General features: G+C 35.8%; 1 protein-coding gene across 1 annotated transcript in view; it reads left to right on the top strand.

Moving 5' to 3' along the window:
- LOC105288587 (fibrocystin-like) overlaps positions 1-14,941 on the top strand; it is a 301,050-nt gene that overhangs the window by 105,874 nt on the left and 180,235 nt on the right. The window contains exon 16 of the mRNA XM_023527696.1: positions 4,014-4,142. Within this exon, the coding sequence (XP_023383464.1) occupies positions 4,014-4,142 (129 nt within the window). The remainder of the gene's footprint in view (positions 1-4,013; positions 4,143-14,941) is intronic.

The following is a 14,941-nucleotide window of genomic DNA, read 5'->3' as shown; positions in this document are numbered from 1 at the left end:
GATGGGGTGGGGGAATGGGTGAAGCAACTCATTTTGATGGAAAATAAAAATATTTCTGAAAAGGCTTTATCTCAGCCATATTGTCTTTTCAGTGGGGGCTAATTTTGAATGTTGTCCACAGCCATGTGAGAACATTCAGATGATCATATATTCTCTCCCTAAATTTTCCAACCTTATCCCCACAGATCTAACTTTATTTCTTTTCCTCTGGTCTCTGAGATTTCATCAACTTTTCTCCTGTTTAAAGTCAACTCATCCTTTCCAGCATCTTCTGAATATTGTTTCATCAGCAAACAACATTTTGTCTTGTGTAGTTAACTTCTCCTGCTTTACTGGCTACTTTTTTTCATTGCTTCCCAATTAAAACAAAACAAAATTTACAAGTACTCATCTAATCCTTCTCCAGTTGATATCTCTTCTGCAAACTTCTCAAAACAATAGCTTCCTCTTCAATCAGAGCCATACAAAGCTTGGGTGGATGAAGAATTAAGATGGAGAGGACAATATTCAGCTCAGATATGAAATTCAAGACTGCTTCAAATTTTGGTTGTCGTTGAATAACAGGTTTGTGAAAAGCAGGGTCAGGCTTCACCACAAATGTTGGCCCTGACCAAAATTCAAGGACTCAAGTTTCAAGATAAATCTAACTTATGTAAAGATTTGGAAGACAGATCAGAGACAGAATCTCTAATCTTAAAGCTGGTCCTTCCTCAGTGAGCTTTGTAAATAATCTGATCCAATGTCTTCACTTCCCTCCCTCCAGTACATTCCTCAATCCACTGTAATCCACAATGGTTCCCACTTTGACCACTCCACTGGGAATGCTCTCATGCTGTTCACCCATGACCTGGTCACCAAATTCAATAGCCATTTCTTATTCCCTCTTTTATCAGAACTTTGGTGTTAACAAGATCACTTCTTCCTTCTTGATATGCTCTATTGCTTAGGCTTCCAAGATTGTCCTCTCTCCTGGTTCTCTCTGTCTATCTCTGATGGATTCTTCTTTAATTGTTGTAGGCTTCTTTTTCTCTCTCCACCTTTCTATAGTAATAATAGTTATATAGAAGCCAGATATTAACTGGCTTCTATATGAATACCTACAGTAGACTGAAATGTGTTTCCTTCTCTATTAAGTGTTCTTAAAAGACAGGATGATCTAGAATGATCAAATTCATTCACAATAACATCCTGTAAAATAACTATCTTAAGATTTATTTTGTTCAATTGAAGACATCTTTTGCCCTCCCATAAACAAGAGTGAAGATGACAAAAGTGAAGAATGTTTTGTTTCCAACATCCGTGATATAAAATTGAGGCAATTAAGGGTTTGGGGGCTTGGCATGAAGGTTTAAAGAACCTGTCATTGCCTGTTTAAAATATCACTGGAAATAAGGTATCAAGACATCTTTTTCTAGTCTTTGTGGTGCTAGTTAGTGGCCACTTCAACAAACACCTCTATCTTATCTCCACCTGACTATTTAGGGTATAGTATTGGAAAGGAGGCAAAATTGGAAGGAAACTTAGAAAGGTACCATAGTATTAGCTTTCATAAAATATTTATAAAACATTTTTCCGAGTAAGGCTTGTTTCACAATGTTGCCTGATTTCCACGGTGTGGGGTATATTTTGTGATAATTAAATTACCTAGGATTTCTACTTGACCACAATCTAAATACTTTTAAATTATCCCCGGGCCCTAATTAGACCGCGACTTACTGTAGAGTTGGGTTTGGGTAGACAAAATAACTGGGTGTTCTCCCATGGTTCTGACCGCAGTCATCTTCTCTTTTCATACTATAATACTCTGGAGCTCTTACAATCATCCTCAGAGTTTCAAATACAACCTCTGAGCAGGTGATGCAAAAATCCATTTCTCTGACTCAGAGCTCCCTCCCAACCTTCAGGTTTATAGTCATCCCCTGTTGCTGTGTATCTTCACCTGAAGGCCTCGTAGACACTCGAAATTCTGCATGGCCCAAACTGAATTTATTAATGTATGTCTTAAAGCAGGTGTCCCCAACCTTTTTGGCACCAGGGACCAGTGTTCCAATGAGAATCTAATGCTGATGATCTGAGATGGAGCTGAGGCAATGATGCTAGTGCTGGGGAGTGGCTGCAAATTCAGATGAAGCTTTGCTCCTTTTCCTGCCACTCACCTCCTGCTGTGTGGCCTGGTTCCTAACAAGCCATGGACCTGACCTGTAGCGGTCTGCAGCCTGGGGGTTGGGAACCCCTGTCTTAAAGGACATCTCTATCCATCACCACTCACTCTGGAAACCCAGAGGTCATCCTTGGCTCCTCCATCTTTTTATCCTTCACATTTTGACTTTTGATTATTTCTCCAACCCCATCATTTGCCTCCTTCCAGCTCTGTGGCTCAGCAATACCAAACTGCCTATAATTCTTCTACTTGATCTCTTATTTCTTGCCTTTGCCCATGCTTGTCTTTCTGTATGAAATGCACACTCTCACTACATACCCTCACTACATCCCACTCTCCCTTTACTTTTATAGCTACTAAGCTTTGAAAATGCACCCCAGATGCTCCCTCTCCAGGAATCCTGCCCTGGCAAGGTCTTATGTCCTCCCTTTGTCAAGTACCATTACAAATAACTCCCTTTAGAGTTCTATCCTTTCAATATTTGCTTACACAACTTACATATTGCTATTAGCTCCTTGGGGGCAAGTGTGGCATAACATTCCTTTTCATATCCCTACATTTTTAGGACAATTCTGATAGAGAAGGCACTGATTATTTATGCTTATGAAATAGCAAGTAATGGAAGAGATTCTTCCCTCTTGCTAATAGTGTGAGATTACCATCATATGAGTTCTTGAAACTCCCGGGAAATTTTTCTAGCCTGAGAAAAAAATATTTTTCACAGAACAAATATATTTCCCCTATAAGACTTAATTCCATTTATAATTTAATTTGAACTTCTTAAGGTAATACTGAATAAAAGAAGGTCTATACTAAAAGATGAACATTTGATCATCTGTGAACCTTTCCATCCTCTTCTGACTCTGTACTAGGGATTCCATTCCAGAAAAGAACACGTGGGTCCAGTTCGGCCAGGTGTTGTGCATAATGTGATACTAGGCATTTCTAATTGGAAATTAGTAGGTTTATATTTCAATTCCCTGATGAAGAGGCCAGTGGGATGATTGAAAAGAAAATACCATTTGATCATCAGTGGCAGAATCAATAAAAACCTTTTGGAACATATGAACTGCATGGAAATTACTACAGTACCTAGGTTGTTATCCTGTCTTTAATATGCATTAAGATCTGTGAGATCATACCATTCGACTCAGTGATTCCATTTGCTAAAATTCTATTTTAAGAAGAAATCAAGATTACTGGCAAATTTGCATAGAGATATTTAACACTTTTATTTATAATTTAAAAAGAAAATGGAAAGAGCCTAAATATCAAACATTAGGGATTAAGTAAATTATGGGCTTTTTATTAGATAGAATATTATGTAGCCGTTAAAATTATGTTTACAAGGCATTTTAATGACATTAGAAAATGCATACGAAAAACCGCTAAGCTAAGTAAAATAAGAACTGGATTTAAAATTGCATAGATGATATAGTCTCAGTTACATTAAAATGCTGAGAAATTCTGCAAGGAAATTCAAATAAAAGGTTAATGGCTGCTATCTCTAGGTGGTGAGATTGTAGACAATTATTATTTTTCTCTTTTTCTTTCGATATTTGCATTTTCCAAATATTTGATGATAAGCATATGTGATATTTATAATATGACAAAACAATGTTTAATACCAAAAATAGGATATATTTTTCCTAGAAGTGGAGGTAATCAAAAGATTGAATAATTACTGGCTTCATATCTGATATATATATTTTTTGGAAGTTTATAAATATTAAAAAACCCCTTCTTCGGGTGGTAAAAATATCACCAGCATTCTAAAATAATAATACAATTTTCAAGTTATCATACCAAATCAGATTTTCGGTTACTCTTGCTATTTTCCTTTGTTTTCTAGCTTCTACCTCTGCACCTGAATCAGCTTTAAAATGGTCCCTCCCTGAAGCATGGACAGGTGTTGAAGAGGGGTGGGGAGGACACAACCATACCATTCCAGGCCCTGGAGATGACGTCCTGATTTTACCCAGTGAGTACAACAGTCCATGAACTAAATAATCACAGACAGACTAAACCAGGCTGATCCGATTGGGGATTATTTGTCATTTAAATACATTGTACAACACAGAAAATAATGTAGAAATAAGTAGGCACTTATGTCTACAAACTTTCTTTTTTTGGGTTAATATAGAAGAATTTTATAATCCAGGGAAATCCAGAAAAGATAGCTCAGCCTACCTTCTTTAAAGGTGGAATAAGTAGTTATAAAGTGAAGAGGACTTAAAATAATTGACTAACTGGATAAATTTTCTTATGTGTCAGAGAACAGACTTACAGCTTGTGTTTGAAAGACATCAAGTGTATGAAAAGAAGCAATTTGCAAACGCCTTCTTATTTTTTACCTTTGTATATCTTTTACATAGAGGACTGAAAAAAAATGACAAGTAAGTTCTTCTGTTGACATGATTTTTCAAAGATGTTAAAAAAGGAACAGGTAAATTAAATAGAAAAATAAAAGTCTGTCTATCTATCTATCTGTCTATCCATCTATCTATCTATCATCTATCCATCTATCATCTATCAATTATCTGTCTATGCATAAGTCTATCTAGAACTTTCTCCTTATATACATACTTATAGGAGAAAGATGTATATCCTCAGATATACAGATGCACATATTCATACTTACTTATAAAATTTTTCTTAAGAGATATTTACTATAATTTCCAGAAAATTTTTTCTTCAGGAAATTTTTTTTTCTGTAAAAAACCTAATTATATTTATGGTTTGACTTGAACTTCTTAAGGTAATGCTGAATAAAAAGATCTGTATTGGAAGATGAACATTTGGTCATCTGTGAGGTAATAATAATGATAATATCAAACATTTGTTGAAAACTAACAATATGGTGGAATCAGTCTCTATACGTTAACCAATTTAATCCCCACAATAACTCTGTGATATAAATAACATTTTTATCCCCATTTTTACTGACAGAAACAGAGACCCAGGGCAGTTAAAAACTTGCCCATGGTCACACAGTTTGCAATTGAGCAGAATCAGAATCTTAACCCAGGAATTCTTACTCCAAGCCCATATTTTTAACTAATCAAGTACATTCTTTCTCTAAAAGGACTAAGAGTAAACAAAAGAGAGTAGTTTGTGTTGTTTGCTTTATTAATGATGAAAAATGAGGGCAGCATGATGATTAAAACATACTATCTTCTGGGCAATGGCGGAATGCCTGTGTAACTGCATAGAGTGACGAGGGACAAGAGTGAGTGGGCTGACCAATACGAACTTGAACTATCATTATTATCCAACTCCCCTATCATCCACCTCTCTCAGTGGAGATGTAATTTTTTGAATAAACAAGCTCATGAGTCATTCCTATACAAAAATAAAAAATCTGTTCTGTTCCAGCCATCTCTTTGATGAACCTAGCCAGCGGATTGGCCCTGGGCTATGGTTTTTCCTGCTAAGCAAGCTGTTTCTCCCACCCTATGCAGGAAGCAAGAGAAGCTTTTGAAGGATGCCAAGCTTTTAATATCCTTTGGGACCTTTATGCTGAGTGAGGAGCAATTTTAGCTATCTTGCTTGGCATTGCAGTTGATCGTATCCACTGTGTGCCCTGGCTGCCTGGAGCCTCTGGCATTCTCTATCATCCTTTGTTCATGGTCATCTTATAAGATGGACCTGAATTCTCCATGAAGTTACTTTTAAATAGAACAAATCGTGCTTTGAAGAAAGGTGTGTAGGAGGGTGGTCATAGGCATTGGATGTATAATCAATTGATCCTGAGTATTATTGTAAGAACCAGAGTAGTTCAGATTTTTAAAACTTGTAGTTACTGTTCATTACTTTTAGTTTTCAAATGGAAAGATAAGTAAATGAAAACAGATATGTAATATATAATAACTGAAGTCCTTACTCTTCTCCTGTTGTCTTTCTCCTCTTCTTTAATAAGCCTTTTTGAACTCCAGCAACTTATCTTATAGTGGCCAGCATTTTAATTCATTGTTCTGTTCAGTTTTGGATTTTATGTAGGAGCCGTTCTGGCTTATTTTTCTCTTCTGATTATTGGTAAACCTTGGTATTTTGACCTCTGATTGACCTTTGGGCTTTATTTATCTCCTCTTTCTATTTGCGGCTTGCATTCTTAACCTTTTCGTGGCTCTCCTAGTTTCTTTCATTCTTTGAATTGAGTATGTTTGTTTACCAAAGTCTGGCACAAAAGAGACAATAAGTATTGCTTGAATGAAGTGCACATGTCAGTGCTACCATCCATAATTTAATAACAGAAATAAACCTCTGAGTGTGACACAGTTACAACTATAAGATTTTACAGGTCTGTGGAAAGTAATGTCTTCTCTTTTGAACAGATTCCTAAGAATAGAGATTTTTATGATGATGATAATGGTGATAGCGGCAACTATAATTTGAATGCTTTGTGTATGCCATGCACTGTACTATGTGTTCTACATGGATTTTCTCAATTAATTCTCACAACTACTTTCTGTGAGGATCCTGTTATTACTCTCCTTTTTATAGCTGAGAAACCTGGGACACATAGAGGTTAAGTAATTTGCCCAAGTTTTATTCAGTTAGTAAGTAAAGATGCTGAAGAAGCTGGAGTAGAAAATCAGTTTGGTTTCAGTGCCCTAACTCTTTATCATACATTTTTAAAAACTCACCATCCCTGCCTTCTCTGGTTCATTCAAATAAGTCTGCATTTTATACTGAATTCATACTTCTCTGCTTGCTGTTCACATTGTTCCCTTCACGTGGAATTAAAATGAAGGAAACAACTATTTCCTGAGTACCTAGCATATGTCGGATACTTTACTTGAGGAGTTCAGGCTTACCACATCCTCATTAGGTACACACACACACAGAAAAACTGGAGAAACTTCTCAAAGAGGTGTCTGATGTAATGAGCCATTGGTAAAAACATTTGCTTTGCATCTGGTGGCAAATCTAGTTGTAATTCAAGTTAACACTCCTTTCTAATTCAGTTTAACCAACATTTACTGAATACTGTGTTCAAGGCACTGAGCCAGGTGCTCCCAATCTGAGGCTACAAAGGCAAGTCAGATACAGCTGTGACCTCAGTTAGTGATATTAGCTGGGTTAACAATATATATTAATATAACAAATAATTGTAATCAAATTACAATTTGATTACAATATATATTAATATAACAAATAATTGTAATCAAAACAGAAGTATTTAGAATCAAAGTGTCTTAGGTAAGTAGAAGAGAGATAGCTTTGTGGAGGAAGAGGCATTTGAAATGGACCTTGAAAGGTAGAGTAAGAGGCTGAGAAGCAGTTATAAAACACAAAGTCATCTTGGGTAGATAGTGATGCTTCAGGAGATACAGCAGGAGCTGTCGACAAGGATCAACCTGGGTTCACATTTGGATTCTGACATTTACCAACTGGTGTGACATTGGACAAGTTTTAAACCTTTCTGACCTTCATCATTATGAGGGCTATAATTAAGATATTATAATGTTGAAAAGATTAAATGAGATCACGTCAGCACACATGACTACTGCATTGAGTATTGGCAGTAATGGAATTATAGGTGAAAGCTGTGATTTTTAATGTATCAGGTGCTCTTTTCCTTCATTTTTCCATCTGGCTGCCCTTCTTGGCCTCTGGTATTAGCGACACTTTGTATTTGCTTTCCAATGGCTTATTATTTAATTTTCACAACATCCTTGGGAGCTAAATAGGTAATAACTATTATTACAGTAAAAACCCATTTTTACATAATACGATTTTAATGGAACTGCTGATTTTATAAAATGAAAGTGACTGGTAAAGAAGATTTAAGTGATACTTTTGAACCTCTAATATAATTTTATGGTGTTTTGTGTATTTTAATTCATTAATAAAGGAAATGTGTAGAACATTCCCATCATTATTCAAATAGAATAGCATAATTTTTCAATAAAATTCTTAGGGTAAATTGCCTATTTCCATTTTCTGAGAAATCAATTTTATGGAATGACCTCAGACCCAACCTATTCCATAAAAATAGGACTTTACTGTACTAATAAAAGATATCTTAAGTATGGCACCATTTCCTTCAAGGCGTTCTGTCTTTATAGACATTGGATTTTGAAAGAGCTGTAAATTCTTCTCAGTGGTATTATATGGAGTAAGCTGAGGTAATCATGAAGAATTTGTTCTTGTAGTTTAGTTTATGATAACTTTTCTTCACACAAACAAGTATATCTGATTGTCTTTGCCTCCTACATATTGGGAGAATTGGTCTAACTGTGTTCTAGACATCTTACAAGGTGGGAACAAGTTCTATCTACCATACTACGAAAATTTCAAATCTTCACAAGCATAGCTGGTCAAGGGGTAAAATGATCTTGAAATGAAACTATACTTTATGTTTTATCTTGAACTGATCTGAGAGTATTTGTGTAAGATGTTCCCAGTGCTTTCTCTGAGGGAGTTTCAGCTATGACAAGATGACACCCTTTTCATGCAGGGCAGGCTTAATGAAAGAAAGGAAAATGTATTATAATTCCAAATGATAGGATTCTGTTTTGAAGGATACAGATATGATATCATATAGCCTCCAGCATGTTTGTATGTGTGTGTGTATGTGTTTGTGTGTATGATAGAATTCACTGTGTTCCATTTTCTGTATTACTTTGAACTGTCCTTATTTGAAGATGAATGAGAGAGAACTGTTTTTCTTTTATAATGGTTCTTCTGTTTGTTCAGATTTTCAATACTTGGGTACTTTAAATAGCAGAGAAGTTCATTCAAGTCATGTGATGTTCAAAGACGGCAGTATTTAACACATTTCCTTGTTAAGTGTCAAGGCATTAAAGTTGGTGACGTGAGGTAAAATGATCATAAATCAGAAAGTAATTTTTAGAGGAAGGAATTTTGACAAAATATTGTGAATATAGCATTATTAACTTAATTTACCTTTTCCTTACCTGATATTATAACTAATTTAGGGTAAGATACACACAATACAGAAATTTAGGTCTGCGACATCAATTAGAGACAAAATATTATAAATATTAGTGTTATCTCTGTAGCTTGAGTAGTTTTCAAAATTCTGGTCTTGTCCCATTTGGATGAGACAGAAAAGTCATACAAGCCATCACACCATTTATTCTGGATTACTAGCAAGTAGGAAAGGGAAGAAATTTAAACTCGAGTTAGTGGAGTCCTCTTTATGATGCACGGCATCAGAAGGGTGACTGTTGTAGTGTGTGTGTCCTGGAAATCTGTCTTTACTTAACAAACCACCTAGAAAGTTAACAGCTTAAAATATACAATTTATTTTGTTCACAATTTTATCAGGTAGGGTTAGGCTGGGGTAGTCTTACTGGGGTCATCCATGCATTGCAGTCAGATAGTGGATGGGCTTCAGTCATCTAAAGGCTCAACTTGTCTGCATGGTCCAAGAAGGTTCACTCATATAACTGATGGTTGATGCTGGTTATTGGCTGGAAGCTACTCAGGGAAGTCAGCTAAGAAGTCTTAGTTCTTCTCAACATGAGTTTCTCTCTGGGACTTCTTGGGCTTTCTCACATAGTGGCAGTTGGATTCCAAGAAGAAACAGCCTAGGAAGGAGTTCCCCAGGAGTAAGCAGCCCAAGAGACTTGGTTGGAAGCTACGTGCCTTCTGAGCCAGCCCTAGCTGCATCAGAATATCATAATCATTACATTCTCTTGGTCAAGCAAGGCACTAAAATGAGCTCAGATACAGGGAAGGAGAATTAAGCTCCACTCTCAATGAGAAGAATAGCAAAGAACTTGCAACTATCTTTAATCTACCACTATGTATGTGTTTATGTGTGTGAGTGTGTGTGTACACATGTAATTAAGAGCAGATGTACCTGACTTAATTCAAAAGATTTGAGTGTTTTTAGGGTCTGGTAAATTTGTGCTGTCTTCCTACTCTGGGCAGACTTTAGATTCTGTTGCCTTACACAAGTCAGAAATTGAAGAACACCAAGGAGACAGACTGGTCAAAGGATTTTAGTTTATTTATTCTTTATTATCTATAATACTTGGTGTTATCGTATAGCCTCTTACCTGCCTGAAAGTGAGAGTCTTCAACCATCCAACATAATTGGGCCCCCAATCTGGGATTGCTCACTCTGTGATGGGATGGGTGACAGTGTTTAGACTGCAACCTGTGGCCAAGTCTACATGCATGAGCAGAAACCTCTTCATAGGAAAGAAGAGTGTGGTGGGGAAAGGGGAGAAATGAAGCACAAATATTTTGAGTGATTTTCTTTCTTTCAGGGCAGAAATTAAAAGTCCATGGGGACAACAGTCAAAATTTTCTTTAATCCTATATAGAATATAAATGGGAGAGCTATTCCTTAAGATTTTATGGGGAAGCACAGACAAATATTATTTTAAGAGATATTTTGACACAGAAACTTTAATTAGCATTATTATCCAATGAAAATAAATAAAAAGAAAATCTGAACCAAAGATCAAACGATCTTTTAGATACTGTATAAATCTCCTTCCTTTTAGGCATTTTCTTAGAGGGGAACTTAGATCTCTGTGAATTTTACTTAGGTAAAAGATGTTCAGGCTACATCCTTCCCACAGAAGGAAAAATCAGGATCTCAGGTGCCAGGATGCAGGTATTTCCGCAGACTGCAAATATACTGTAGAAGCTTACTGTTTAAAGCAATTTAAGAGCAAAATCCTTTGCAATATGGACTCCTTTGATGAACTAAATGATTATCTAGTAATTTGTTTTACTTTGGAGTGTCTTTACACACATTTACTTGTGTTAAGTAAATCGTAATATATATATATAAAATATAGATACATAGAATCTTTGAGCTGGTAGGGAACTTAGTGGCTATCTAGCCCAACTAGAATGAGCTAAGGTAATGCAAGTGTTTTAAAAATTGTGAAGTGCTATGAAACACATTAATATTATTGCCCAAACTTTTATTATATTTCATACCAGGGGTAAGAGCAAAATTTCAGTCTCCTTGTTCTCAACCTAGCATTGCAAACTGCCTCCTAAAATTGAGAAAGAATACTGCAGCTTTATTTGTTGTTTTAGATTTGTGTCCTTAAAATAAGATTACATTTGTGAGACATACTTGGAAGCTAGGGGGTTCCTTCCAGTTGCAATGACCATGATTCAAATGATTTATTATAAATTGATAACAGAAATACCCTAACCATGGACCAAGGCCTGTGATGGAATGGCCTTGCCTGGGTGGGTAACCAGGAGTGGAAATTTTTTTTAAAAAGTATTTTTTAACTATGTGTATGTTTTCTCCATAAAAATTAAGTTTCGATTAAAATAAAGGTAGAGATTTTTATTTCCTACAAGTAACAGAAGGAACATAATTTTAAAAATATATTAAAATAAGTTGATACCCTTTCTCTAATCTCACTTTGCCAATCCCTGCTGAACTCAATCATGGTGTTTGTTTCTGGGCTAATTAGAACTCACTGAGAATCTCTCGGGACCCAAAGCCTTGTTGGCCCTGATACTTTTTATGGCTTGCTAACTTGCTGGAACTAATTGAGTGGTTTTTCAAACTCTTTTTTCATCACTCACCTGAGAAACACACTCATTGTTGTACTCCATTAGTGTTAGTATCATAGTAATTTTCTAGGAGGGGATATACTTATCCCGGGTTTGTAGATCATAATTTCGATGTGGGGAATATTAGCAAGTGTGAAATATGTAAGAGACCAGGGCTTATTTTGGTACTTAGCCCCACCTAGAGAATCATTGCTTTTATAACTTGACAAACTTCTGACTCTAGTCTTCCAGAAGTGTGACCCTAACAGGTATACACCTACAGTGAGTGCTTTTATTCAGTTGTAATAGATGTACTTTATCTTCTAACAACTTCCCTCTTCTACGTAACTTCTGCATACTTCCATGCACAGTTTAAAACTATTTTTTAAAGAAATTATGCATTATTTTCCCCAGAACTTTTAAGTTTATTTTGACCTTAACAGTATAAATTACCAGTTTCATAGTAACAACAAATTCATTGATGATTGCTATGGAAAAATATAAATATGTATTATAAACTTGATAGAAAAGCAGAACTTGGCAGGCCTTGGCATTTTATTAATTGTGAAGGGTAAAGAGAATGAGGCTGAAAAGATGACTCAGAACTTTTTTGTATGAGTGAATGGCTAGGAATGTCATCAGTAGGAATAGAGGATGCAGGGGAAATAATAGGTTTAACAGGGAGGATAATAAATTCCATTATAGATGTAGACAAAATTTCATGTGCAGATGCTTAGATGGTAACAGGAAATGTGGATCAGGAGTTTGGGAGGGAAGTCAGTTGGGAATCTGGATTTAGATTTGGTAATCCTCAAGAGAATTGGCTAAGGAAGTCTTGGAGATTGAACCAAGGATAGAGCCAACATGAGAACGATCACAAAGAGATACAAGGAGGGGTTAGGTGATAGTATCTTAGAGGAAATTCTAATGTAAGTGTCAGAAAGAGAAATCAGAGAAGGAACACTCATGAAACCAGGAGAACTAGAACAGAAGGCAAGAAAAGAGCAATACCACCAAGATGATGGAGGTGGTTAACAGTAAATCTTCCAAGGAGGACTAAAAAAGACAGTAATTTAGAAATTATCTGAGAATAAACCGTATACTCTCTGGAGACTCCTACAAATCAAAGGCAAATGTAATGCTTGCCTTGTCTTACAGTCTCACACATCTGCACTGGATTTTCATGAGAACCCTGTAGAGATTAATGTCTCAAGGATCCCCATATCTTTGTTAAAATTAAGAGCGATAACTCACTGATGAGACAGCAGCACTTTTAGGTTGACAACCAGATTATCCTTGGTCACTCTCTGATTAGAATACTGCCAAGTGTTCCAAATCAATAGGCTCATATGATAGGGTAATTCTAATAGAATTGGTCAATTTGTAGAGCTCTATCAGTTTGGGAAAATAAAGTAAGCTATATTCTCTAAGATATCACTCTTTTTCTAAAGGGGTACAGTATTACAAAAAATTTAAAGCAGCACAACAAATATATATTTTTAAAAGATTTAGAATATTGTGTATAATTCTTACAAGTTTAACTCTGGAGGTAAGAAATGAAGGTCATTTAAAATAGGCAGCAGTAGTCCATCAGAGTACATTGGTTAATTCCTTTGAACTTTGGAATACTGAAACCAGTACCCATTGAAATCCATTTTGGAGATGTGGATATTAGGAGCTAGTCTCTTTAAAGTCATTAGTAAATAGAGTGATGAACTACTCTGGTTTACCCAGGACTGAGGGGTTTCCTGGGACACCAGACTTTTCATGATTAAACCTAGAAAGTCTATGGCAAATCAGGATGAATTGGTCAGCCTACTAAGAAATCACTTTTAAAGTTCTTACCAACCCCACATTCTATAACCTGAACTGCTACAAATTTGCTGAGAATTAATAAAATTTTCTCTTGCCTTAAATGCATGAATTTATATTTTACCTAGTTTTATTCTCAAGAAATTTGTCTCATGGAATTATATTTCTTACAAAAGAAGAGGACCTGAATGTTTGCATGTATATTTTGTCCTGATTGGGGCTGGGGAAGTACAAGTCAAGTCAGGAACAGCTGCTCTTGGGGTCCTTAATATACAGCAAGAAAATTTTCACTTGATAGAATTGAATTATGTACTTCTTTTTTTCTATATGGTCTGTTTTCCATGCATATATTTTTGAAATGTAGAATTAAATAATTCATGATTTCCCAATTATTGGTTTATGTGTAGTTGTCATTTCTTGAATATTTTTGTTTTTTTCTTATAAAATAAAATAAAATAGGATTATAAAGGAACCAGTTATATTGATACAGCTATCAAAATATTAAAAATCAAAATGATTCTAATTACTGTCATAATTTAAATGTCGTCATTGTAGATAGTCTTCAAAATGTGCTGCTGTGAATTTCCTCCCTCCCTGTAAATGTATGCTGTTCCTCCCCAGAGAAGTGGAGGCTCACTCTCTTCTCTTTGAATTTGAGCTAACTTAGTGACTGGCTTGACCAATAGAATGTTATAGAAGTGATGTTCTGAGACTTTCAGGGCTAGGTCTCAAAAATCCTTGCATCTGAAAATCTTTTGGCTGGATGTGTTACTTTCTGTTAGGATGCTTCCTTTTGGAACACAGCCCTCTGTCTATGGGAATCCCAAATCACGTGGAGAGGCCTTGTTTTTCACACTGGTTTTCTGCTTCAGATAGGCTCTAGTTAGTAGCCAACATTAATTTTCAACCATGTAAGTGATCTTTCTTGGATATCCAGGCCAGTTGAGCTTATTAGTACAGGCATACCTCCTTTTATTGGGCTTTGCTTTATTACACTTCACAGATGTTGTACTTTTTATAAAATTAAGGCAAGACCCTCCACCAGCAAAAAGATTATAACTCACTTTAAAAAATTATATTGATATTACTTTATTTATAGTAACCTGTTTAAATACCTGCAATTATTGTCCCCATTGTACAGATGATAAAGTCTGTGAAGTGCCCAGCACATAACATGTTCAGTAAAAGGTAGTTCCCTCAAGTCCCCACCCCAGCTCCTTGCCTGCAATGATCAACAACCAAATGGCTTTTCCAAAATTGCACATCAATTTCAAAGAAATAATGGCTTTAAAAAGCCACAAACTTCAGCCTTCAGTGGGAAAGTATTCTTCGTATGGGGTGTGACTTGCTTTATTGCTGTGGTCTGGAACTGAACCTGCAAAATCTCCGAGGTGTGCCTTTAACAACAACTTGCTGACAACTCTGAGGTACATTTTTGCCCTTTATCTAAAAACACATTAA

Source organism: Pteropus vampyrus, unplaced genomic scaffold (genome assembly GCF_000151845.1).
Source record: "Pteropus vampyrus isolate Shadow unplaced genomic scaffold, Pvam_2.0 Scaffold18, whole genome shotgun sequence".
NCBI classification, from domain to species: domain Eukaryota; kingdom Metazoa; phylum Chordata; class Mammalia; order Chiroptera; family Pteropodidae; genus Pteropus; species Pteropus vampyrus.
This window is presented reverse-complemented; position numbering and strand designations above follow the sequence as displayed.